The 27772-nt window shown below is 40.6% G+C and overlaps 1 protein-coding gene across 1 annotated transcript; it reads right to left on the reverse strand.

The window, feature by feature from the left end:
- Window positions 1-1234: 1234 nt before the first annotated feature.
- STN1 (STN1 subunit of CST complex) lies at window positions 1235-27772 on the reverse strand. Its single transcript, XM_074158884.1, has 9 exons — window positions 27633-27772; window positions 22903-22998; window positions 18367-18438; window positions 16388-16549; window positions 15003-15114; window positions 14068-14230; window positions 6956-7078; window positions 6393-6465; window positions 1235-2251 (listed from the first exon to the last, which is right to left on the reverse strand). The coding sequence occupies exons 1-9, from the start codon at window positions 27763-27765 to the stop codon at window positions 2094-2096; spliced, it is 1092 nt and encodes a 363-aa protein (XP_074014985.1). The 5' UTR covers window positions 27766-27772; the 3' UTR covers window positions 1235-2093.

A 27772-nucleotide genomic window follows, 5' to 3' on the forward strand; every position in this document is an offset into this window, starting at 1 on the left:
TTTCAAGAAAATGGCCAAGTCGGTCTCTTAAATTAAAAGTTATGCTGTTCCATACAGTCCAAGATACCACATACTTTCCTTTACAATACCCTCAAATTCAAGCCAAGTAGGTCACTTGTCCATAATCAAGCAGTAATATATGGTTAACTCCTGATACGAGTCCGAGTTTAGGAGCTGATATTCCAAACTACTTCTCCCATAGACAGCCTTTGTTTTTAAGCATTACTTCAAACTTATCAGTAATCAGAACAGGAATCTGAGAAGCAAATCTGTGGCGAACCAGACCATGTTATAGGCATAAAGTTGCCATTTCCCTCAGTACCGCTTCACTCGGAATCCAGACTTCTTTCCCTGCTTTCTAGAGACATTGTGGGGCGCGCAGATGAAGACTTCTCCAATTCTTTCTTAATCCTCTTTTTTATTTCCTTCTGCACAGGTACATCCTTTCAGCACATGTTCAGGCCCATATTAAGATCTGACTAGAAGGTACCCAACTCAAAACAGAGCAGCAATGCCAGGAGTCGGGCAGCCTGCAGGGAAACCAACTATCGAGTCCTACAGCAAGTAGGGAATTTACAGCAAAAGAACGATTCATACACAGTTTTCCACTAGGAACAAATGCACCATCTCTCTAAGGCCAGAGTTTTCCACAGGCCTCTGAATGCAAATGCCAAATATTTTGTCATGCTTTTCTCTTAGCCTGTATCTCACTGCAGCCAGGGCTTGGAATGAGGCATATAATATAACAACAAACCAGAGACCTGGCACACATGGGGCTACTCACTGGCTTTCCTCACGCATATGGTTTATTTTTCCCTGCTATGTCAATCCTTATAGGGCTTTACCACTACATCTGCCTCCTGGGAGTCTGCTGTTTCAACTGCTACAAAGAAGGTGCAGAGGAAAGAGGAAGGATACATTCAGTTCTTTCTGCTCTTTTCAAGTTAAATGTCTCACCTCCACACCATTAATTAAAGAGATTAATTAAACAGACAAGCCCCTGCAGCAGCAAGACCTCTCTAAGGATAAATACTGAACAGCTCCGGGCTTTGAACTGTGGCACATAAGAGTTCTGATTATTCCAGATCAAACGTCTTGCACGGTTACCTTCTTTAGGCCAGTGTTATTTCATCAATGTATCATTTTCCTTTGCAAGCACAGATATGGATAGTATTTTTCCCCAAAGGTGACAAGGAATAGAAGACACAAAAAGCAACAGGGAGCACGGAGATTACAATGAGTCTTGCCGGCTTTTGTATTTTCTTTTCCAATGCATCTAATTTATGGTTTACCATTTGTGATGTAGAAAGCAATTTAAAAATCAACAGCAAAATGGTGATTGATTTTGAGAATTCTGGTCTGAATAGAATCCATAACAGAACACGGCAGCGCACACGGTAGCCAGGGGAAGCCAGACATGCTTGACAAGCAGCAGGCAAGGCTGCAGGATGGGGAAGGGATGCAGGACCCCATTCCTGAATATTACTTTTCAGAGAAAGGTGAGGACCACCTTAGTAGCGAGAAAGCTGTGCACATTCAGCAATACATACGTACAGACATGGGTACACCAACAGTGCCAGGAAGGACAGGCAAATCTTTTGTTTGCTTGTATGTCCTTTCTCTACCTGTTATAAAGTATATATAAAAAGAAAGATCCACAGCTATTACTATGTGGAAACACCACAAGATCAGCCTTTAAGCCAGAAAAACAAGTCCTGATGTGACCACTGCTGTAAGCAGCACTCTTTAGCAGTGACTTTTCTTTAGGGCTCACTGGATGTAAATGTGAGGATGGTCATGTCACATCTTACTGCAGGGAAAAAGCCCAGCTTCTTTTCCAGCTCCCCGCTGTATTAGGATGTCCAGAATCAGTTTGAAACAATTTTCATGAGGAATAGCAAGGAAGTCAGCAAGTATATTAAAACAAGTATTTGGACAACTTCTCTGTAGCTGGACAAGAACAGCATTTGGAGAATCAGAACGCTCTTTTTTTCCCAATCTAGATCATACCAGGTAATAGCAGCTTTTCAGGGTCACTCAGCCTCTCCTTCTTCCCTTCTTTACCCTGAATGGACCAGAAAGATCTTATCTTTTTAAAATGCCACATAATATCCTTCCATAGTGCTGACAACATCACTGTTACTCTCCAGCAGTTCCAAGACACGGTGCATCACCACTTCAGCCAGAGAGGGGTTGTAGCTCTGCCGAACACAGCTCAAGACATGAAGGAAATGGCAACCTTTTTCAGCATCTGCAGGAAAAAAAAGAAAAAAAAAAAAAGGAAAATACAGCCAGACATGGAGGTAAGACTTGAGTCTAACTGCCTCTTTTTAACAACTGTAATCCAGATTAGTCATGAAGAAACCACAGCTGTCAGAAAGAAAGAATGCCTTAGGAACTGAAGCAGAGATGCATGTATTCAGAGGGAAGAGATCCAGTCTTTGCCTACAGCTCTCCAATCACCAACTGTTCCCACTGACTTTTCTGGGAAGTTTCAGGGCTGTAACACTAGTAGTGAGGGTAAAAGATAATCAGTCTTGCAAACTCCAATATACAGAGCTCATTCAGTACAACCTGAGGATGAGGTTAATAACTTAAGGGTACCTTCACTGTCCACCTATGAAAGCCATCCAGTTTCTGCAACTGCAGAAAAAAAAAAAAAAAAGAAAATCCTTTTGCTCATACCTAACTTCAAAAACGTCTAGAACAGAAAGAAGATCCATGGCCAGGACCTGTAACTGCTTGCCCAATGCTGGCATCTTGTGGAAAAACTGCTACAGTGCAACTTTCAGAGACTTGAAGCCCAGCAGTGCAATCCCATTCCCGGCACTTCAGACTGATTACACAATTACGGGAGTAGAAAGTCACAGAACTTCAGTATGAAATTTTATCTCCTCTTAAGAGGAATGAACCCTGAAGATGTACAAGAGAATAGAAATGTAAAAATAATGCCCCTTCCTAGAGGACAAGCCAGAGCCAAAGGCCCTTAATGGCTACAGTATTGCATGCAGCTCCTGTGTGCCTGGCGGAGCCATCATTTGACACTCAGCTGTCCCGCTCCACATTTCCCCCAACACACCCTGCAAACCCACTAATCACCAGTGCTGCAGGCTCCCAGGGTTCCCGAATACTGCACTCCACAACAGACTTCTTTCTCTCCTCTATGGCTAACAATGGAAAACTAGCATAAATGAGACACATCAGCACAGGACTTCCCTCCTCCTCAGCATTCAGCTCACATGACGGAAGGTAAGTTTGATAAGGGTACTGAAAAATTTCCATGGGCCAGGGAGATCCCTGTATTTTTTTTGTTGCTGCCTTGGTTTTATTTTTGCTAATCTCTGCTCTAGAATCTGCCCAGGCCTGGAACTGCCTTAGAATCTGCTGAGAAAAGTCACCAGTAGATAGGAGGCAACGCTGAGTATTGGTAAATAATCAGTTCAGCCTGTGGGGCTGTGATTCAGGCGAAGATATTTTTTTAAGAAGCCAGTGATCCAGTGTGATAAAAGACCTTTGTGGCTGGTAGCCAAAAATGCATCCACCACCCTCGGACAGGTAAGTGCAGAGAACAGAACAATGCCTCTACCTGGTCGTAGTGACTGTTGTTGCAAACAGAGTGGGTAGCTGCATTTTGCATTAGTCATAGGTTTGTCATAAGAAGGTCAAAGCGCCCATCCCTGATCTACAGTAACTTAGCTTAAGTCTCAGTGAATTAGATTAGTGACTCAAGTGTTACCCACCGGTACAATACATACTTTCCTCCTAGATGCTAGTAGAAAATGGCATTTTCGGGTAGCTGCAGGTGCGTACAATAGTTAAGTTATCCACAAACACTCCTAGTCTATGACCCAACTTTGAGGGAATACACTCCTTGCAGTGGAGTGATGCTGTTCCTCTTTCATTGACATATGGGTTCTAGCTTTTGTCTGCCAGCTGGGGTAAGCCGGGCTGTGATTCACTGTCTTGCCTGACCACCAATGTCAGAGTTATAGAAAAACTGCCATTTGCCTACTGTGGACATCTCACCTAGGGTCCATTTTCACATATTCAATTTAACTTCAAGAGGATCTGCTTTTTCTCCTCTTTACTACTAGCCTCATCTAAGCCTAAAACCAGAGTAAATGTGTCAAAAACTGGACTAAGTCTACTATTTCACAGTTCAGTCCAGAGTCAAAACGCACTGTCATCCTTTTCCGGCTGTCTTAAGCCTCTGGAGAGACCCACAGTGGTCGGCGCATGAAGACACTTAAGATCAGGCTGTTTAGAAATACAGTTGGAGCCAAGGACTAGATTGTCATGTAGGCGTATTAAAGATCAGGGTTTGTGGAGCTCTGACTAGGCACGCTGAAGATTTTTTTATTTGTACAATAGTTCCAGGCAGCCGGGCTGGGCCTGAGAACGTGTCACAACTAAAGCAATGGGGTGAGGCATTGCCTTTCAAACTGGCAGAGAAGTAACTCATTGGAGAGAAGAGTTCGGTTTATCATAAAACAGTCTCTCTGTCAGGAAGATTAACATTACTGTTGAAGGAAAATGGGTAGGAATTTCTTGCAACAAACAAAGCAAAAGCCCTTGAGGTATTACCAATGTTCTTATTTTCTCATTAAAAGCCTGCTCACTAGTCAAGGCCAAGCGGGTGGCTGAGACTGCCATCCCACCAGCAGAGGGGGTCCGACAGTTACATTGAGCTCCACGCTCTTGCATCATTCAGTGACAATAAAATATCTGCGGAACCCTCTTAGTTTTGATTGAAGTTTCTTGGCTTTCCTTCTCAAAATCTTCTATTACCAGTGACCAGGATATTTAAACTGTCCTTCTGAAAACTAGCAGAGAAACAGACACTGACCTGGAAATTGTCCTCTTTACAACAGGAAACTAAGGAGGTGGAAAGCTTCAAGGAGAGCAAGAGGCTTTGTAAAGCAGTTGCTATTTTTAACCTGCTCAGTATGGAAAACATAGCTTTGAGGACTCAGGACTCTTCGAAGTTTTTTCTGTGAGTGACCTATGAGTTTGTCAGCTGTTGACTCCTCCTGACTCTGAGAAAAAAAAAATCTTCCAACCCCTCAGGGAGCACTGAGAGTACTTAACCAGCGTGATAATGCACAAGAGGGGAGTTAAACATCGGGCAGTCACTCAGTGCCCTGTGCCAACTGTATGTATGTTCTGGCCCTTATAGTGGCACAAAAAAAAAACCGCAACCAATGGGTTCCCAGGAGAACTAGCTGATGTATAAAATAGGCAGAGGAATGATTTGTCTTTTACAGAGATGTTTGCATTTTTTAATTGGATAAAAGACAACAAAACAATGCAATGTGGTAACTTGTACTGAAACAACCTCAGGCAGATGAGCCCACCTTCACCTACGTGCCCAGTAACATCTACTCCCTCCATCCCCTAAAGTTACAGAACTTTTACCTTCACCTACAAACCTTGTCTACAATTGTAACACTGCTTAAGGTAGCCAGTTGAAAACTCAAAAATAATACCACTTCACTTAGCCTTTTTTCACTGCAGGATAACTACCATATACCAGGTCCTACAAGCACTATTGTAGTTATGACAGTCTAAGGATATGAGAAATTTAAGATTATATGCCTTATGTTCTAGTCAGTCACTTATTTTCCACTAAAGTGCATTCTACCCCACAAATAGGTGCACACCAGCAGCAAGTGATCCCTGCTGACACATTCTGCCCAATGCATTGAAAGAAACTCTGTCGCAATGTACCTGTGTAATTAGCAGACATTCAAGTGAAGCACAAGCTGTTACTATGGCAATAAGACACAATAGGTTTGAGGGACAACGATAACTCAGAAGCCACACAAGGTACATTATCTGAAAGGAAGTGGATTTTGTTAGACTGAAATCCCTACCTGCAAAGAACAACCACCTGAGCTCTACCCGAGCTTAAAATCTATAGAGAATATCCTACTGACTTAAGGAAGTTTTCTTGTTGACTTAATGGAGGTGGGGATTTCACCTTTCTGTACGGTCAGTTTTGTGTCAACTCCCTGGTAGAAACTGAACTAGCAAGATTTGCTAGTTATCCAGAGTGCAAAACAACAGCTGATAGGTGCTGACCTAACTTCATTACATTTGGTTCCTCCCAAAATCTAAGTATTTTCCAAAGATATAGATCTAAGATAATGGCTGCTTATTTCAAATTTGAGAAGTTTGCTTCCTGCTGGGCACACCTGCTCTTTCTCTCTCCATGCTCACAGGAAGCTGCTCTTGCACTCCCGCCTTTAGCTATACTGATTAGCTACAGGAGCAACTCCGCTCTGAGTTCACAGGTAAGGACAAGAAGCATATCTAATGCAGCAGCAGGAGGAGATTTTGCCATCAATATATCAGCACCATCTCATCGGAGCCCTGATCACACTGCTACTTACGCCTGGGTTTTCGACAGTCTTCTTTAATCGCATCAAGGGTCACTTTAAGCAGCTCTTTATCATGGTCGGTCACCTGGAGAAAATAGAAGAAATTGGCAATTTATAGCAGTCTATTTCACAGTAGATGGCATGATTGTTGAAAAGCAGTCCAAGGCCACAATGTATTCTAAACTAATGCTGTCATAACTACAGGCTGCATTATATACTGCCTCTGAGATTAATAATGAATATTAAGTTTTCAACCCACTTCAATAAAGAGAACTGTCCCAGGTCCCAGCCTTCATTGTGCTGAGCTGTGTCAGCACGTAGTTTAGCAACACAGTGACCACAGACTGCACCTGGAACAGCAGCAGTGCTTAAGACTGGTGCTGAGTGACAAAAAGAACAAGTCAGTGGGTGATACAGAGGTAAAAGCACCAGTGAAGTAAACTGCAGATAAGACTTTTGAGTAAACAGACAGCACTGGGATGTTTAGCTTCTCTTTCTGAAACACTTCTGCTATTTCTACTGACCATGAAAGTCATACCCCTGAACTTGTTTGCAACTACAGCTCAGTTCCTTACATGGTATAAATCCTTGGAGCTACTAGGTTTCTGGAAAACCATCCCTTTTTCTTGTAGCATCCTTATTGCTTCCTTAAAAACACTGTGAATCCTTTTGGAACTGGAGTCATTTTTTGACTTAACCTGGATGGGAAAAAAGGGAATAAAGCAGATGGTGAGAAATCTCAGCTCAACCAAAGTTACCAGCAGAAGCTCCATATGCTTTCAAGATCAAGAGGACTTCAGGTGATTTCATTACGTATTTTTCTTCATTTAGTAATTCACAAGTCGTATCTGTTATGTATGAACTAACCAATACACCTAACCTTTAAAAAAACAACAACAAAACAAACACCAGAAGCTTGTGCTATTCTTGAGGAACCACAATCTCTTAACTGCCTGCTTTGTATTTAGCAGCTATTTGATTAGGTATGGAGAACTCTCTTTTGAAATAGGCTTGTGATACTCACAGAGCTATTGGCTGTTTAGCTAATCAAGCTTTGCTTATATTCAGAGTTTTCCTGGTAATAAGAGTAGGAATACAGAGAGATCAGTGCTTTGAGGGGTGATATTCAGAAAAAAATCCAAGTGCTGGAGACTGGATTCCCATCTCCTGATTTGAAACTGAGGCAATGTCCAAGAAAAAGGAAGAAACTGTCAAGAACAGTATTTGTTTCTTGTCCTCTCAGTTTCCAAGTTTTTGCACACATTCTGGTCATGGTCTCAAGAGCTTCTCCACAGCCTAATGAAATTAAAAGATAAAAAGCATGCAAAAAATTAAGACAGATATACAAGATAAGGGAACAAAGGATTCAGTTTTGAGGGCAGGTGGGAAAAAAATCTCTTGTGAAAGGAGAACAACATCCATAGCTGAGGAGGTTGTTTAGAACAAAGGGTTCTGGGGGACTCATCTAGCAGAGTAGGAAGGAAGAGGAGAAAAAAAAAAAAAAATCAGGGAAAAGCAGGGTTTATTTGGAAGTACAGCAGAGCTAAGGCAGTGGAATGACAGTTATGGAAGTGGAAGAAAATAAAGAATCAGTTGTGGAGCAGAGAAAGTATGGGTAGGTAAGAGCAAGACCGTGACTTACTCTTCTCCATCTCTATCTGTTCTACTACGTCCTTCAACCTCCCATTTATCTACACAGACTGCTTCAAATCCCCAATTGCTGTTTCCTTATCAGTTGGGAGCACACTGTGCTCGCTGTGGCTTTCTTTGAGAACAGAGCTAAACTGATTCCCACAAACCAACATGGGATAACTAGAACCACACCAGAGCAACCAAAGCAAGATTTGCCAAGCCATTTCTTCAGCTATCACTGGAAACACTCTCATCCTGTCCTGAACAGAAGTATCAGACTTCGCATGTCCTACCTCACCCACCAGACACACAGAAGCCTTAGGAGTGAACCAGGCAACCATCAGGTACCAGAAGGAGTTCACATGAATATGTGAAACAGACACCACATTAGCAATGGAAGAATATCTTTTCACATAACATTCATTTGATCCATTTGCAAGTCTCAAGTGAAACTCCGTCTGTTTCAAAGCCTGGAAGCTGATGTGCCTAATTGGGAATAGTTCAGAGTTCCTTTAGGGACATTAGCGTTAGCATACAGCACAAGTTTCTCCATCCCTTTTCTCTGGTTAATCCTCAATATTTCAACAGACCATAATCACATCTCTCTCTCTCTCTGTCCAACAGCTAACTATCTTCTTCCTCTCAAATTGACAGTCAAAAATAATTGCCTAATAGTTCATGATAATTAATATAGAACAATGGTTGTTATTCTCAGTTCAGTTTTCTCCTTCTGTTCCAGACTGAAGGACTTCAGTGCCCGGATGTTTTTCTGTCCCCCAGTCCACCACAGCTATAACAGCTTGGATAACAACAGACACTGCTTCTAACTACAAACTTGACTGTACATCTGGACACCATTCCAGTCACAGCGTTAGTACTATCATATTTCTCTTCATAGTGCCTCTTCTGATGAACTGAAGAAACAGGCATAAAACGTACCAGGAAGGGTTAAGTGAAGGATGAATATTTTCTCATGGAAAAGCACATTTTCATAGCCATATGTAAAATGAAGAGACTTTGCCTCTCACTCAAAGGCAGTAATAAATCCTCAAGAATCTAAGAAACTGCTAGCAAAGCAACCACCTCAAGACTCTGATCAATTTTTAATGTGAAAGCAAACATTTGGGGAGAAAAAAAGATAAAAATAACTCCAAAGAAGCACGATAATTATTCAGTTTGGCTTAACACTGAGATCCCGTCAGAAAAGGGAGATAATTAAAAACAGACTCTGTGTGAACTGACACACAGCTCAGCCTGGATGGATACTGAAACAGAATCACTAAGAATGCAAGGGATTTGACAGATCGAAGGCAGAGAGGCAGGCTTGGGAGCAAGAAAATAAGTAAGCAGCTGCTACATATCAGCACCCTCTCATACGTGCTGCAGAGTCCAAGGGAAAGGGCTCCATGGCAGAAAGACTATTCCTGAAGAACAAATGAGGGCTCCTGCCCCCTTCAAGGGCTTTAATATTATCCTGAAATGACATTAAAAGTTTGGTGTTTTTTTCCTAGTGTGCTCTAGAACATGTTTCCTCCTCCCCAGGCTTCCGAGTAAAGCAGAAATTGAGGAGTTTCTTTGTGAACTTAATATAAAATTATTTAATCTGTTCTTTTGGTCCACCCAAAATATCTCCAGCATCTCATCCTGCAAATTCATAACCCAATAGTACTTCTTCCCAGTACCTTATCACTTTCTTTTATGCCAAACCAGGCCCCCATTTCATCTGGACATGGATCTCCCCTCAGAGCCAATGCGTGCCTAAGCTTGTGATTTAGTCTGCTGAGCAGAAATCTACAGGAGACTGAAACATGGCACTGTACACAGAGAGAAGGAATCTAGGACTATGAAATCCTACGGGATTTCACATCCCTGCTTTTATTTCAGGAGAAGATTGAAAGATGCTTGCATTTCAGCAGTTATAGAGATGTATTGTTGCTGTTAACATAGATCCTTCCAAGTCATAGATCCTTATTAGTCATCACTTTACTGTTACAAAGCTTTTCATCTGAGAAATGCAGATATTAAGTAGTTTACCTGCTGATCCAAAGCACCAGCAAGATTTGAATCTGGATTTTGAATTTAGCCCTCACAATGTTCACACCTTTTTTGCAAAGTGCCCCCCTTTGGCATGCTTTAGTTTCAGGGTGCACAATTTCAGGTTCCCTGAAGTGCTGACAGCAGGGGTTCCCCCCCTTCTCCCCAATCAGGTCCTTTTCAAATAAATTAAGCTGTACATCCAAACACAGGAGCATCCAAAAATCATTCAGCACTACTGCAAAATATGTTGTCCCTGTCTCCACCCTCCAAGAGAGAAGCAGCTGTTAAATAACAATTTTACCATCACTACCCTCCCTCCAAAAAACCACCCAAGGACTCTGTGGTAAAGACAACAGAAGACTCTATGTGTCCAGAATTAAGTTGGTATTTTAATATATATTATATATTCCCATCTGATGGGTCTCACACAGCTTAGTGGGCTGGTGCTGTGCAACCAGTTATTCTCAGATCTTTAAAACAAGACAAACTCTCTGTACAATCAATAATAGGCCAAAGAATGGAGTGGTACAGGAATTAGTCAGTCTGTTCAAAACACTGAAAGTATGTAACCTTTGGCTCATTATGAATCACAACACACCCTGATGGTGTTAAAGTTTCCTGGTATAACCACACACGTGATTCTACTCATGGAATTGCCCTTTGCAGTTTCTCATGCAATGTTTAATCCTTGGCTTAGACAGGTGACAATTTTAGTAATAGTGATTCTGGACGTGTCAGTCCTGAAGTCCTATAATAAGCTTTGCAATATACATATTTAAAGTAGCAGTGAAGCTTCCTCAAGAGGCCGGAAGACAAGCATGTAGCATCAAGAAGATATAATGCACTCTGTTATACCTATAGTACAATGTACAGGGTATATACAGTAAGTACGAACAACACTGTAAAACTCCCTGCTTTAACTACTTGTCATTGCTGACCTTGAGATAATATTCAAATCAAGAGACGTACAAACAGCAGAGTCTGGAAAGCACAACCCAAGTTATCTGTCCAGGCAAGCGACACACACAAACTGGAATGGTAATACTAAAATAGCACACACTAGTGCTTATGCATGGAAGAAGTGCATAAAAATGGTTACTCAAGACTGGCTGGTTGCAAGTCCTATTTAATCCAGTCGAGAAACTGGATGGATCAAGTTCATGTGTAGTTTTCTTTAAAAAAAGGAACCAAAGGCTTGTCCATTTGCCAAACATAATTGCCTAAGTCCAGCAAGTACACTCTTTAGGTTATCTAAGCACAAGATTACTTTCTCTGTTTTTTTTTTTTTTCGCTTGTTGTCTTCCTTGTGGCACCCACCCCTCCATTCTCAAAAGTAATTTGTTTTAAGGAAAAAGAAACAGCTTAGGGATAGAGAGGGCAGTGGTTATGTGAAATAAAGCTCCATATGTCCACATGACAGATTTGTTAATTTTTAATTATTTTTTAACACACCAAGCCTTCCAATTCTCTTACCCATCCTCTGTAGACTATAAAATTAAATGTTCCCTAGTATAAGTCTGAGCAGAGGATGTAATTTGAGTTCTGCCACGTACAACTGCTGGAGGGAAAATTATTCTGGAGAGCCAGAAGACTGCACTGCTGGGGAGCCATTGGGACTGGAACTAGTTATTGTAGGACACGTATGGGATGTGGACAGGGGTCAGGTACAGTAATGCAGAAGAGAGAGATGCTGCCTACCTCAAGCTATCCCAGCTACCTCCTTCCATCTTCACCCCCTGCTCCGCTCCACTGCCAGTGACTCCATAGCAGCTCACCACCTCCCTGGAGAAAATATTTCATGGGGAGATACCCTCGCACTATGATGAACACTGTGCAAGTACTTTAAAAGTTGGGAAAGAGATGCGATGCACCTAGGATCACAGGGAAAGGAAGAGAGAGGTAAGAAAAGAGTTTAACAGCAACTGTACTCTAGAACACTGAACTCAGGGTGAAAAAAAAAAGTTATACATCCAAATAACTCATCCTCTCACATCCAGGAAAAGTGCAAGAAGTGAACAAATGTGTATATTGTGGTGTGGCCTAATTAGTTTGGTTCACTCATCTTCCCACTCAGCTCCTGCTTCATCAAATAGGCATGAAATAACATCGTTCCACATTGGAGCACCCTTTATCCTTTTGGTTTGAGGGCGATGCAAACCAGAAGACTACAGAGGGGAAAATAAAGGAAGAGGGACAGAAATCAGATCTATTACACTTATCTTCAGGGATCAAACTGGGTACTTGACCATTTGCCAAATATGAGAAGTGACACCTTCAAGAGACAGAGCAGAGGAGCAATGAAATGCACTTCCAGAGCATTACTAGGTGCTCCTCTTAAGGCATCCAGGTCACTTGACAATTGCAGGTTCGTTCTTATGCAAAGATATATAAGCCTCCTTGCAAGGAATTAATACCAAAGGGCAATAGGGAGAACTGCAATTTCTAAATAAGCATCTGTGTGCCCAGATTCCTGGGACATATACTCACAGCCTTGCATCAGGGTCAGGAGCAACTATTACTTACTCCGATAGCTCCGCATGACTGCTAACACCGCTGATGCTACATTGCTTTTGTTGGTTTGGGTTTTTTGGTTGGGGGTTGGTTTTTGTGCCTTTCTATGTTTGTTCTGCACCAGTTCCTACTTCAAATGGCTTTGCAAGTTATTCATCTTGATCTTTCTATAAATGTTGAAACTTCAAAGATGGAAGTTTCCAGTGTTAGTCTCAATGACCTCTACTTCCTGTAATGCAAAGCGTTTGGGAACTTTGAATACTGTTCCAGCTAGTTTAGAAAAAATATCCTGCTGTCCCATGTTAGATATTCTAGTCTCAAACTTTTCTGTCAAAAATGAGTGTAGCTCTTGTTACTGTTTATATCCATGCTTGCTTTAAAGAAAATGACAAAAATGCCATTTATAAAAATAAAAGAATTAGCTATCAAGAAGGAGCTATCAGAAGCAGTTCAACAAGAGGCTAACAAGACTAGAGCTACTTTGCATTATTATTTGACCTCATCTACAAGGGACTGGGTTTTGTGTGGTTTTTTGGTGGTTTTTTTTTTTTTAAGAATTAAACAAACATCAGATGTTAACACAACAATAGCACTTAACTTTACAGTGCATATCAGAATCAGGCAGTGAAAGTGACTGCCATAGATTTATTTCTCTACAGAAAACCCAAAAGTAAACAAGTGAGTCACACAACAGTCTAAGTTTCAGTTGCCATTAGTAACATGGCAAAAGCCATAACACTGTTACTTTTGCAGAAATTTACCACTTCACACCAGTTGAGAATCTGGTCTGTAACTCATCCAAGTAACACAGAGTAATATAAGGCCATTTTATAAAGTGTTTTTTTGTTCTATTTCCCATTCTGCAGTCGACCAAGAGCATTCTATCTCACTGTAAAGTTTCTTAGCGCTTTGGTCGCATGCAACTGCATGTAAAGTGATTTCAATTAAATCCCACCTTCTGATCCTTTCAATTATGGCCTTTCACAAGTAGGGATTTACAACAAGAGAAACATGTAGCAGGGAGCACTGTTCATCCACTCATCATAATCTCCTTTTGAAAGCTACATCTCTATTAATATATTGAGCTTCAAATGAGAAACAATACAAAGACTTTGACCTACCTTCTCCCGATCAAATTCAGGATCTCAGACATTTGTCCCAAACAGCTCAAGCACCTTAAAGGGATATCCTTTTCTGATACTGCCATTATTTACAGATCTAGGTAAGTCAGTACCTCTTACAGACGGTAAGGTTACTCACCCCCAATACACGATTACCCTTAACAACAGAATTTTCTCATATTTCTTTCTTCAGTCCAGTTTTATATGTCTCAAGTGACAAGGTTTCCTGAAGCTCTGTAAATAATTCATGCATAAAGCAAAAGCACATGGCGGTTTCTGAATCCTCTGAAGGCACCAGTCTCTTAACTGGTTGTTTATGCTTAAAAAAAAGAGTACATAGTGTTATTTCTCCCCATTAAAAACTTGAAGCAGTTACATTCACTCACCTCCTGAGAGCTGGGGCTGGGTAGGTGCACGCCAGCCAGCGACACTAGAGTATCAATTGCTTCCAGCTCCTGTTGGTAAAAGGTCTGAATTTTGTTTTCTAATAGAAAGCTTTTCACTCCCTCATGCAGCATATTGATTGAGAAATTCTGACCCTCCCGGGCACTGCAAGGAACATGGAATACATCAAAAGGCAAGAAATATACCACTAACTTTTTTAGAACAATTACTGAAAGTTAGCCTGCCAGACTGGTCTTCAAAGGTCAAAAGGTACTTTACTGTCCTTAAAGAATCTGAATTTAAACCCTAATTAAAACAGACTATTTTTATATGCAATAAACATCCAACTGTTCCTCTTCAATTGTTTGCTATAACAGTGCTGTGATTTTAAGATCTGCAATCTCTGAAACCACACTACATGCACCAGACCCGCCAATAAGCATCCAGCTACCTTTAAACTGAATACAGGAAGGGGTGTTTGACTCAGTTTATTGAAGTTATGTATTTGTGATTTGATTTGACGATGACATGGGCAGCAGAAGTGGAGAGCATTTCGATGGAACAGCTCCTTATCCTTACACATAAAACAAAATCAGGCAAGGATGCTCCTTCATCTAATCTGCTGATCTCATCCCCAAATCTTGCTCCAAACCCCAACTTTCTTTACTAGATGAAAAGGTCTGTACACAGTATTTTACTACCCTCCTAATATTCACTTTGGTTCAGCATTATATTTCTTTTCTCATATTATGGACAGGTATCTGGTTTGTATGGATCATCAACTATTTGGGAGAGCAGCAGGCTGCTACTGTGTGCTTGTGCAGAGTCTGACTCACAGTCAAGCCCTGCTCTACCTTTCTCCGGTTATTACAATAACAAATAAACAATAATAAAATCCCACACTTTGCCCTAAGACCAGTCTGGATACTGCATTTACCTCTGTCCCTCCTCGGGGCCTTGGAAAGGTTTATCATAAACTTCTCTATAGAGACAGGGGAGCTCCAGCATTCTTGAAATCTGAACATCACACACGGGATCATCCACTTTATCTGGAGCGGCAAAAAGAACACACATACTTGGCCGAAACTACCACACCAATCTTTTAAATGAGCATACCTGAGGCAGCACAACAGAGCTTTACACGCCAGTATTAAAGTGGCAAATATTGTTTGCTGTTGTTTTTATAAAACCAAAACCACAAAGGCCACTCCTGCTTTTACAGTTTACAAGGAGGTAAATGACCTGTTGTGGTGCATTGCAGATTATGCTTTTATCTGACAACTTATTTAACCAGAATTTATGATCTATTTCACCTTTCAGCAGTCTTTACCAATTAGAGGAAGTTAATGCATAGTAAGGAGCTTTATTTGGGCCAAAGTGAAAGCAATTTAGAGGCTATTTGAATAGCGTGGCTCTCCTTTAATGAAACAATGGTATTATTAACAGCCCTTGAATGGCTAATATACTCATAAATCTCCTGTTTGGAAAGGAGGGTTGAATTCCCTCTCAGATTTTAGCTAGAGCTGAAAAATCTACAGACTTCTTGTCTGAGCTACACAGGGCTTTTAAAAGGCAGGCTTCCCCCCACCGAAGGAATCATTTCAGTATTGTCTCTGAGAGATTTCGCTGGGGAAAACCAACTCTTACACAATAGCACAGACACAGAGGAGAGAAATAGTTCTGTAACTGGAAGCTCCCCAGCTGTAAACAGCAGACTGCAGAACCCTGCTGCCAAAGAGCTGTCAGACACAGGGCTAGCACCTGCACATCTGTGCCAGAGTGACTGAAGAGGAGGAGGAACAGTTCTCAGTCATTCTGCAGAGCCAGAGAGTTCAGGAGAACCTGGGTTTCAGTGGTACAATGTGCCCATAGGCTGCTGTCTGCCCACGGAATGGATTATACAGGCTGAGAAAAACACCAACTGTTTCTCCAAAGCAGCTAACGCTCTTGATGCAGAGTGGCATAAAAAGGTCACCAACTCCATTCCCATGGGCTTTGGTTGTTCTACTTCAACACAAAGAAAATTGAAGAGCAAGTCACTCTCACAGATACCCAGTCGCGGTATCTTGTATGCAGGCTAGTTGTCTTTTATAGATTTTCCAGGAATGCCTCATTTTTGCAGGCAATCTAACCCCACACATTAAGTAGTGTGTTTTCTAACCTCACACAGCTAAAATTGAAATAAAGGCATACAGGCTAAAATCTCTTTAGAAAAATGAGATGCCAAAAAATAAAGTGGAAATTAATGAATTACATACAGCTTAGATCTTCGCACAAATTCAGACAACTAAGTTACACACGTCACAGATCCATAACACTCACAAAAACATGAAGCCTGAATTTCTCTCTGTTGCCTGTAGGTTCGGATGTGACCTCTGACCCTGACAACATCCCCGATCTCCAGCTTGGTTTTCTGGCTCACCATTGCTTGGAGTTTCTTCATCTGCTCAAGCACAGAAAGGCTGCTGGGTGTGCTTGGACGACCTGTAAGAAGTCAGGGAGAGGAGATCAGGCATTAAGGCCAAGAGGACTTCCTTTTGCATTCATCCAAACACCTAAGTATCACAGGAGTCATATTGCTGGAAAACGGGTAAGGTCCCAGGAACCACGTGCCCTGGGTAGCAAAACTTTTAGGTGACAAAGTTAGTTTACAGTATTATATTTAAATAGTTCACCCGGGGAAAAGTATAAAAGAGAGAAGATACTGATTTACCATTGAAAATGTCATAGATGGGTTGCAAATATTTGAAATGGGTTCTGGCATTTTTTTATTTTGTCATGCTAAGATGGATGAGAAGGGAAAAGAAAGATCAGCTGAACTTTTTACATAAAAGAAGAATGAGTCATCTGAGGTGGGGCCAAATTATTTATGTGATGCAATTTGATGTCTACGCTGAAGCGAATGCAAGTTGACAGAACCTCACATTTACGTAACACACCTTTGCAGCAGAGTAAATTCTTCATAACTTAAGCCTGATTAATGATCCAAGTATCCCTGATCACAATTACAAAAGGCTGGAAGAAGGTTTCCTGTGCCCCTTAGGAGCTGTTTTCTTTAGTAGGTACAAATGAATTAATCACAGAACCATAGAATAGTAGGGGTTGGAAGGGAGATCATCTAGTCCAACCCCCCCTGCCTAAGTAGGTGAATTAATTTCCGTTAATAACAGTGTCCATTCAAGCACTACTGATGTACAAGTAAAATAAGAACATAAGGCTGAAACAAGCATTCTGGGTCCTCATTTTGTTTCAAGCAGTATTTCACGCAATTCCTTTGATGAATTTAAGTTCCTGATTTGATTGTGGGTCCCCATTATTTTTTCGGAAAACTGTGCCACACCATCACATTTCTAAGAGTGAGAGTTGTCTTCTAGATTCCAGTTCAGAACATTGTTAAATGTAAGTAGTATGAATCATCTGTCTGTATAAGTGGGCTTGTTCCATAGACATCAGATTTTTTAATTTTTACATCAAGCTTTCCTTTCCCCATTATCTAACCCTGACACTGGCAGATGACACTAGTAACATTTATTTCTGTAGGATTTGACAAGCTTCATATCAGGGTTGTCAATCTACTACATGAATTTTCAAAAAGGTCCAAAGTAGAAAGTATTCCATAGTTTGATCTATGAGAAACAGTGGGAGAAAATAAAAAAGGAAGCCAGACACTAGTAAGCTCTTCCGTTATTGAATGCAATAACAGATTCATTTCAAATGCACAATTTCTGTACATTTAGAACTTGCCCAAATTGTAAAGGACTGCTGGCATCCCCCCACTCTGTTTTAAGCTACCTTCAGGTTCATTGACACTATATGCATGAGCAGGAGACCATGAATGCAAACAAAGAAGAGGAGGTGAATCCTGAAACCACTGTATCACAAGGGTGGTGAGTGTAGAACAGGTTGCTGGTCAATGGATTGACTTTGGAAACAGAAGCTGTGACATGTGGCACATTTCCAGCCTAGTTCCTCACTAGATGAAGCCACAGAAAGAACCACAAGAAGAGGATTCTCTGAGCAATGTCACAGCACAGAACTGAAATACCATATTACTCAGATAAGGAAAAGGCATAACAGGTCATAATGTAGTGGTTTTATCAGCAACACCATTGGACACAACACAAAAAGTAATATGAAACTCCCAAAATGGCCCATGCTGTAGGACATGATGGCTTAAAGTAAAAACAATTTTAAAAAAGTTGAATTTGCTCTTCTGCAAGTTTGATCATTTGCTAGATTACATAAGACAGACATGAGTAAAAGTGTATAGTCAAAAGAAGAATTATTTATTGATAAATTACCTGATAAAGATGTTTCTGCTACCATTGGATTTTTCCAGCAGACACAATTTATAACTCCAGTACTATCATCCACTGTAAAAAAAAGTTGCAAGAATGATAGAGTAAGAAAGCAAGTAGTGATGTTCCAAGAAGCGAAGATATGTAGATACGTAGGGAGATGACTGCAGAGGATAACTTGTTCCAACCAGTCTGAAAGGGAAAGTGTGTGCTCAACCCCTACTAATACCTCTGAATTAATCTTCACAGTCATTTCAGTCATGGAAGTAAACCAGAAACAGATACCATGCTTATATGCATAGTCAGCAAAATGACAGGTATATTCTTGAAAAAAGATCAAGCACTAATTTAAATTATGAGGCTTCAGTACACGCTTGATACTAAAGGGTTTTAATCTCATTGCCAAGGTCAGCAGAAGAGTCAGTGTTGAAAGCTAAAGACAGACATATTAAAATAGGAAACCAGGCACAAAACACAGAAGCATTACTGTAACAGGGAGAAAATAGCACTTCAGCACTGGGGGATACAGCCACGTGAAGAGACTAGGAGTGCTGCTACTTCCAGCTGCATTGATTTCCATGCTAATATTGCACACAAAGTCTGCTGGCCTTTCCCGTACAAAAGGATGTTTGAGAGAGCAGAAAGACAGCTCCTCTAGCCAGGAAGGGCAGAGGACAGCACATGCTTGTGGTTCTGCTCTAGGCCAGGAATTCCCAATTTAAAGTATAAGTACCAGTGGCATGAAAGCCACTTCCGCTGCCAAAAAAGCTTAACACCTTCTCCTGAGCACAGGACCTGTCTAGCTTTTCCTGTTTTGTTAGAACCTAATCAAAATGAGTTTTGCAATTTCTACCCCAGGCACTGCATTGTCAAGGACAGCAGAAAACGACAAAACCCAACGAAAACTAAAAAACTATCAGAACAATCTATTGTTCTACAGAACAAGAGACTGTATATAGATGGCACCTCCAACAAACACTCTCTAAACAAAAAGGCCTGTCAAAATGATGATGATGCCTGTCAAAGCACAGCAAGGATCACATTTCCAGTCCAGCTAACGCTTCAAGTACCTTGTTCCTTGAGTGCAGCCATCTCCAAGACCGAACTTCCCGACTTCACAAACTGGAATCTGCAATTTTCTTTTGCTCCTTAAACCAGATCCACGATTACAAAGGTAACAGCAATGTTTACCAGGAAAGTACTGATTGGTACCTGCAGTCACTTCCTCTGGGAACCATAGCATCAAAGCAAAACGCCTTTGCATTGTCTCACATGTTTTGAAACAATCTCCCTATTTGGGGGGTCCATTCTCAAATCATTGTCTTGCCTTCCTGTTTCCCAATAGCTTTAGCTGCACATTCCTAACAACAAACAGACAGCATTTATAAGATGCAGGCAATTCCAAATTCCATCACAGAAGCGTGCTCATCTCATTGCTATCCCCCTTTCGAGCTGCTGTGTTTGCAGCTATTTCAGCAGCTTTAATTTTGTCCCAGAGCACAGATCTAGCTGCTAGGATTTTCTCTCCTTGGTACAGACAAAACCCAACTATTTTAGTAGGGGTCAGAGCCCCCATAAGTCCTGCCAAGCCATTCATGCAAGCCAGCAATGGCAGTAAGAGAAAGGGTAGATGACATTTCACTATTACATTACTGCAGCTTCTAGATATTCCAGCTTGCAACTGGCTGTTGCACCAGCTGCACCAGATACACTTCCTAAGAAGGGCTCAGAAACAAAACAAACAAGACTGTAGGATTAGGAGGCCAGACTCCTCCTCACCAATGTAACAGCTGAAAATGGAGTCCTGGAGAGATTGACCTGTTCTTGACCACGTCAGGAATCTGGTAGCAGAGCAAGGCTCACAGCTCACAAATAAAAGCTTTGAGCAAAAAGACAAATAACTCCTGAAGCACAGATGAAGAAGAACTCTTGCAATTGTATTCTAATTAGACAAGAGAATGTTAATCTATTTTAAATGCACTCAAGGGGTCTACAAGCTTTGGAAAACTTCCTGTGCTCTCTGTGCCGCCCTTCCTCATCTTCTTGGGTTTAAACTTTTGTTTGTTTGGGTTTTTTGTGGGTTTGTTTTTTTTCATTTTTTCTGCTTTGTTTTGTTTATTTGAGTTTGTTTTGTTTGTGGTTTTTTTTTTTTTTTTTTTTGACTCTTACATTAACCATTTGATGGGTAGCACTGTCAAAGCTAGCTGGCTAAATGAGGTAATTATGGTAATTTTTATTTTTTAATCACAAAAAGGGCTTGGTTCTTGTAGGCCTGTGTGAGATCCTGGTGAGACTTTTCTCATTTGTTTTTAAGGCAAGTGCCTTTCAGCCTTTCAAAACAGTTCTGGAGCATAAGGAAAACCATGCGATGTTTGGTTTTGTTAAAAAGGAATGAAAAAAAAAGTTTAGAACAGTGTATTAGCTAAAAGATGAGCTTGTTCAAAGCTACACTTTAATTAGATATCCTTCCCCAAATTGATCATAATAATAGCAATAAACAATGAAATCAAAATGGCAAAATCGGGCTTTATGCAGCATGTAATTTTATATTTTCTCTTTTACAGTCATTATTTTGTCACCAGTTCTGGCTGAATGGTTTTCAGCACAGAGAGGACCTAAGGTTCTCTTAAAATGAGCGGTGTGTATTCTGAAGTAGGAAGATAGGAAATGGGGGGGGGGGAAGATAGTGGCAGTGACACAAAGACATTTCAGTTCTCTATCAGAGAAAAAATACAAAGGGGGAATTGCTTTGTAAGTCACTTTTAAGCAGACGGAAAGTGGGCAGCGTGCGGCGCTCCAACTGATGCAATGCCGGCTCTGTGACTCACCAACCAGAGTCTGCAAGAAGCTACAAGCAGGAAACTGTTCTAAGAAGTTACAGTTTGAGGCTGGCAGACTGGAGCTGCCTGAAAGGGAGGGCAGGCTGGGGAGAGGCACCCTGGCAGGTAGCCTGAAAGCTCAACCCAGGAACTGCTGGAACAAAGAGTGGAGCTGGATGGGAAAGGACAGCAGGAAGCCAGGCTCACCGAATGCTGTACTTAAAGGTCGGCTGATCTAACACTAAGGCCTTAATTCCACCTCTCTGCAGTTTCTTTTTATTTCTATTCCTCCATTTTCTGCCCCAATCAAACATTTCCAACAAGTTTAGATCTGAACTAATGCAGAGAGCAGCGTGGGAAACTCTTGCTTATAGAATTGTTTTTGCCTTGGTCATTTTGCATCTGTCTTCCTCTATTCTCATGAAGTGATAATTGAATTTGCATATTAGTGTGATAAAAGAATAATAGCTGACGTTCAATTTACGTTTCAATGTTTCATTACATCAAGTACATCTCCACCTCTTAACTTAGGTGCTCGTTTAGCCTGTGCTACTTCAAGTGCCAGAGAAACTTGTGCTTCAAAATATTTACTGTCAACTCGTTACTTAGCATAATGGTAGGGTAATAACAAACACCCAGAAATTAGATTTTAAAAAAAAAAAAAATCTAGAAAATATCCACTCTAAGAAACTTGCAGGGACATTTCTATATAGCACAGAGTCACCTCTCAGCAGCCGCACCCAGTGCAGGGTATGCTGTGTGCCCCAGCAGTTAATGCTACTCCGCAGCAGGATGATGCAACTGCAGGTGTTGTGGAAGCTGGGACCTGGTCAAGTTGTCAACTGTATCTTCACAGTACTCCTGTGAGTCAGGGAATTGCTGCTGGCTCAATTTTGTGAGGGAACTGGGTAAGAAGAGGCGCTCTGTGATTTACCTCCACCCAGGGGAAACCAGTGGCAGAGGAAGGCACTCAACATGAGTCCTTCAAGTGCTTCAACAGCATCTCTGCATTTGGCTCCCCTTTCCTACTGTGAGATGACCTCCCTCACCTTTTGCAGCTTGCCACATCACCACTACTCCACTTTGCTTTTTCTCCAGATGAAAAAGACAGCTGAACAAAATGACAATCAGATGTTTCCACGTTAATAAAATAGTCTGAATATTGGGAAAAGCAATAGAGAGGAGACAACTCCCAGCTGGTGTTGGCAAGGACTGGTATGATGATGCCTGAGTTAGATTTGCTAAGGCTCTTACGCATCTAAATATAAACAAGCTCCTGACTGCTATTAAAAGCTGGCTCCAAGATACGACAAAACATACAAAAAGTCAGAAGGGATTTCACAGGTTCAAAAAAGGAAGAAGCGACTTCCCATTTGCAGGCACTGTTAAATCTGTTTATATCTGACCAAAGGAACCATGTATATGAGAGGAAGATGGCGGAAGCGGCAAAGCAATAACCCAAATTCAGATTTGCTAGATGACCCCAAAAGGAATCAGTTAGTCTGTTTTAACTATTTGTTTCTCTGCTTTCAAAGCGGAGATAAACAGTCGCTGCCCTAAGCTTGTTAAGCAATCTGAGCTGCAGATGCACGTTATATTAGGACAAGAGCACAGTTGTTTAAAGAACAGACAATGATCAAATAAGGCAACATTTAAGTTCTAACGGTAACAAGATTAGAAGGCTGATAAGTGCAAGCAGAAAGAAAGAAACTTTTCTTACCTCCATAATTATAGAAGGCATCTCGCTCTTTCATTTGAACCACTATCCCGACAACATCCACCTGTCTTACTGGATGTCCGTTATAAAAGAATACACCTAGACACAGAACATTTGTGGTAAGTGTAACTGTTTCTTTCAACATCCTACCCTACGTAGTCACATTTGTCAGTAAAAAACATACTTTCTTACATATTTAATATATCTTAAATTATACAATGCCTAGCCATGTGAAAAATCCCCTGGATCACTGAGGACTGGGAACACTAGAAGGAAAAAATATCAGCTCTACTTAGGATACCAAAAGCTTGCTTTTGTAGAGTGTCAGAACTTTATTAACCTCTCGTTGTCTTGCACATTTGGATCTGAAAAGCAGTTTGCTTGCTGCAGGCATTAGGGTTTTTTTAGGTTTTGTTGTTTCATTTTGGTTTGGTTTTGGTATTTTTTTTTGGTTGTGGGGTGGTTGTTTTTTTTGTTTTTGTTTTTTGGGTTTTTTTTTTTAACATCTTCGTCAGGCTTCAGAATAATAGAACACAATGGAAGCAGTTTGAGCTTCTCACAATGCAGCTGTTCCTGATTAAGGCAGAGCCTCCAAAAGGAAAACTAACATAATTCTGTCTTTGATTTCTAAAAGAACAGGAACCATGGGGGGTGGGGGGACAGAAACAATCCTCTTAGATTGCAGAGTACACTACGCAGTCAACCTGGGCCGCATCCTGAACTTCACCTTCTGAAATAACACATTCTAAAAATGTCCCTTCCAAGCTATTTTTGTGTATCTATAACGAAGACTTGAAGAAGAGTAACACGTAAAAACACGTCCAGGAAAATGGTGAGGAATCAGAGCCCAGTGGACTTTGACAGCACTGAGGTTGCCACATGCTCTAATACCTTTCAAGAGAGTGACAAATGTTGTTAAGAAACACTGATGTAAACATTATGCACTGAGGCTTCACAGTCCCACTAGCAGGAGGATAATAGGGCAACCAGCTCCAGATATATCCTGGGCTGGCTAATTTTCAGTCAATGTGTTTTCTTCAGTTTTTGGATATCGCTGCTTTACTGAAATATGCCATCTGGGACGTTCAATAACTGTCTTCTAAAAACTAGATAACTCAAGGGACTCAGCAGGGAACATTTGGCTCCATACACTATGGCAAGTCTTATTCTTACAAAGGGAGAAAGAAACACTGTAGCAAGGGAGTGAGAAAAATGTTCTGTATATTAAAAAAAATAAATCAAACCCAAAATCCAAAAATAACTTGTCCTACATAGCTGGCAGCCTTAAATGAGCCTGGAATTAACTTTCTTCATGTAAGAAAGACAAAAACCCCAAAGTTTCAGAAGAAATCACAGGTGATCAGCCAAGCAGCAGAAGTTTTGCTCATAAAAATCCACTGCAATGTTCTGAGGATGCATCTATTGCTGCCAGCTTCAAGCTGGCCACACTAATCGGGCAGTCACTGGTCAGTCGAGAACATTTAGCAGGTCTGTCCACTTTTCTCCCATTCCATTTACCATGACACCAATAAACACTGCTACAGAAACCCTCAATGGAGATGCTCCCAGCGTATATAATTATTCACTAAACCTTACAAGTTTCTATAAAACAAGGTCTGGGTCAGTTTCGGGGTAAGTCTGTTGAGCAGAGACTCCAAGCTCTTGACTGTGCAAATAAGCCACATGTTATTATGTTCATTTCCCAGTTAGTAAGCTGAGTTTGGGCCAACGACAGAGACCAGATGAAACTGGTTCTCTCCATCCCCATAAGCTCACATCGAACTCCACCCTTACTCTCCCAGAAACTACCTGAATTAATTTGAAAGATGAAATTATATTTACACTATTAAAAGCTGTTGAAGTTGATGACTTCCCAGTGTAAATTGTTTCTCTTGTCAGCTTATTTGTTCAAATTATGTTCATATCGGTAGCAATAAAAATATACTAAACACTTGAAGCTACGTGCAAGCACATTCAGTCAAGCATCTAGTAACCCAGTAAATAACACATACATTTATATGTTATTACCACAACAGGAAGCCACAGCAGCAGTATTGGGGGGCTATAGGTACAGAGCTCTCTAGGGCAAGTTCAGATGATGTCTTTACCAGCATTTCTGAGCACTGAGATATTTGCCACTGCCTTAATTATTATTACCTCCTTTTATGCTATTTGTAGCTTCCCTTGCTTGATGATAAGTTGTCACAATGCAGTGGTGCACGATAGCTCTGAGAAAACCTCGTTTCCATGATGTGATTATGTGTTACAACCAAATTTGACACCCACTCTCATTTAGAGGCCTCTAAGACAACACAATTGCTGTTTTTATCTGGGAGGTTTTCCAGCCTTCTTGTCACCATTTATAGCAGGAGAGTAATTGGCCAGGTTTACTGCTTTCCTCTGTGTTGTTTTAAGGGATTAGTCATTGTGGCATCAAATCCTAATGTTTAAAAATGGAAAGAAAAAACTTATTAGGTCATTCAGTCCATTTCCTCAGGTCCAATGCAAGACTGTTCCGTACAGTAAATTCCTGGCAATCTGCACAGTCAGGATATAAACAATCCCAGTGGAGGGCATCCCACCTTTTTCCTGGGAAGGCTGCTCCACAGTCTAGCAGATGTCATTCTAAGGATGTTTTTCCTGACATTCATTCTGTGTTTCTCTCCACTCCTCCTAGTTACAACTCTTTGTTTTGAACTCATTCATTCTTAATTACCATTACTTAATGACTGATTTATAGCCAATCATATACTTAGCTTCAGCTGGTCTTTAACAAACCCATTAAAGGCAGGAAACATTGACAACAAACACCTACCTTCTTCCGTCCCCAAAAGATATTTTTTTTAGTGTTTCTGCTGTGCTATCGTTTTTTGCCAATAAATAAGATACAATGAAAGATGCCTGGCTTGGTATATACACAGCACCAGGAGAACGAAAAAAATTCAGGATGTTTGTTCCATGACATTTTGTTTTATTCTGTAAAGTTTCGTTTAGAAAATGATACAGGATTGCAAGTAAGCTTAGTTGTGCAAAATGCCAGATGAACAGGAAGCGGAGAAAGCTCGCATGCACCAATTTTAAAGGCTGATATCTTGACCTGACAGATACCACTTCCTTAGGATCATCTTAGGAAAAAAAAAAAAAGTAATAACAAAACTGAAAGAGCTCCTGAAGCAGAAGACAACTCACTTAAATAAACGAACAAGAAGGGAAGTGAGAAGGGAAATTCAGGTAATCTAGAGGTGAAAAAAAAGAGAGCAGGATTGTACTTTCTAGGACTGTTCCTGCTCTTGTGAAATGTTCGTTGATGTTTATTAGTTCAATTCTTCTGAATGTATTTTTGTGCGTGTATGTACTAACGTCCAAGTCCAAATTACAATCCTGTTCTGTTGACATTGAATTGTTTTGTATTTTGTTTGAAAACAATTAAAATGTGTCTAATTAAAGCAGGAACATTTTTTACCAGATGCATTTGCTACACCAAAGACTGCACTCTTTAAAAAGGCCTCGAAGTATTACTCACTCTAGTACAAACATCAACAACAGACTGTAGCCTAATTGTTGCAATGGATTTAAGACAAGTCTCCCATCATGTTAAACAACAAAGATGCATATATACTGAGCTTCACAGTTTGCAAAGTTCTTATGTACATAAAAATTATTGCAAGAAGAGCAAAAAGAACACTAGTCCTTCATTTCTGCAAGAATAGCGCTGCTGTTACCCTTGCTGTTAAAGAAAAAAAAATAAGAATAACAAAATCTACAAGGCAGAGCATATTCAAAGAGCCGAACAGATGTACCTTGTCTCTGCGGAGAAGAAAAAAAAACAAACAAAACACCAAAACCAAACCAAAACACACAACTCTGCAGTTTACCACTTTTCCTTATTAATTCTAAGTTCCTTGTGTTCCTCCCTGATAATCTTGCACCTTGTAAAGCTTCAGTTTGGAGTAATGAACCCTTCTACAGCAGAAAACATACTGCAGTCTATTTAAAGTCTTTGCAGTGAAAACAGAAATTCAAGGTCAGACCCATGTTGCTTTAGACAATGTACACATGTGGGTGATGTTAGTGGAAATCAGCAGGAAAGAGACTGCAAAGCATACAATTCCCAACAATGGTTGGGAAATAAAAGGTGTGGTGCAAGATTCAGCACAGATGCCAGAATTTACAATGAGGTTGTTCAAATGCATGAAGAATGTCATATACCTATCATATCTAGAAATGAAGCAAGACAAAACCTCAAAACCTGTGTCTGTTTTATAATATATTATTATAATATCCGTAGCAAAAAGCAAAATACATAGACAAAGCAATGTCATCAACTGTCAAAACTTTGCAACAAAGAGGAGAGGCATAAAATCCGTTTCAAATGTTGCAGAGACAGTGGGAAGATATAATACATATACAGCATTTTTAGAATTAACTATCAGAATATAACAAGCACCACCACACAGAGGAAACACAACATTACCTTAATATAAAAGAGGTTCTGTATCTATATATATGAGAGGAAGAAAAGCCATTAGAACAAACATATTTTGTTTTTCACAGACTTCTCATACAACCTGTTGTTCTTAGAACTGTTAAACATACTAACATCACTTAGCTTAGGGACATGGAAAATTACTGGTGCTCATAAAGCGTTCTACGTCCCCTTGATAAAGAGCATAGAGGACAACATAAATCAATTACAATTCTGTGCGCATCATAATCAGCACATAAGTACATACCTGGCACTTGTTTAGATTCTCTCATTTCTTTTATATCTTTAACATAGAGTCTTGCAAATGCAGAAAATACAGGATCCGTCCCCCAGTATAGAGAAGGCATCTCTTCTTCATACTTCTTGGACTCAGACTGCATTCAAAAC

Source organism: Numenius arquata, chromosome 15 (genome assembly GCF_964106895.1).
Source record: "Numenius arquata chromosome 15, bNumArq3.hap1.1, whole genome shotgun sequence".
NCBI classification, from domain to species: Eukaryota; Metazoa; Chordata; class Aves; order Charadriiformes; family Scolopacidae; genus Numenius; species Numenius arquata.

What these genes read in the sequence shown, in the direction of transcription:
- STN1 (XM_074158884.1), bottom strand. Translation starts at nt 27,765, where the DNA reads ATGCAGTCTGAGTCCAAGAAGTATGAAGAAGAGATGCCTTCTCTATAC. An exon ending in TGCCTTCTATAATTATGGAG is followed by an intron (nt 18,439 to 22,902) that starts GTAAGAAAAGTT and finishes TTTTTTTTACAG; the next exon opens with TGGATGATAGTACTGGAGTT. An exon ending in GGCCCCGAGGAGGGACAGAG is followed by an intron (nt 14,231 to 15,002) that starts GTAAATGCAGTA and finishes TGTTCCTTGCAG; the next exon opens with TGCCCGGGAGGGTCAGAATT.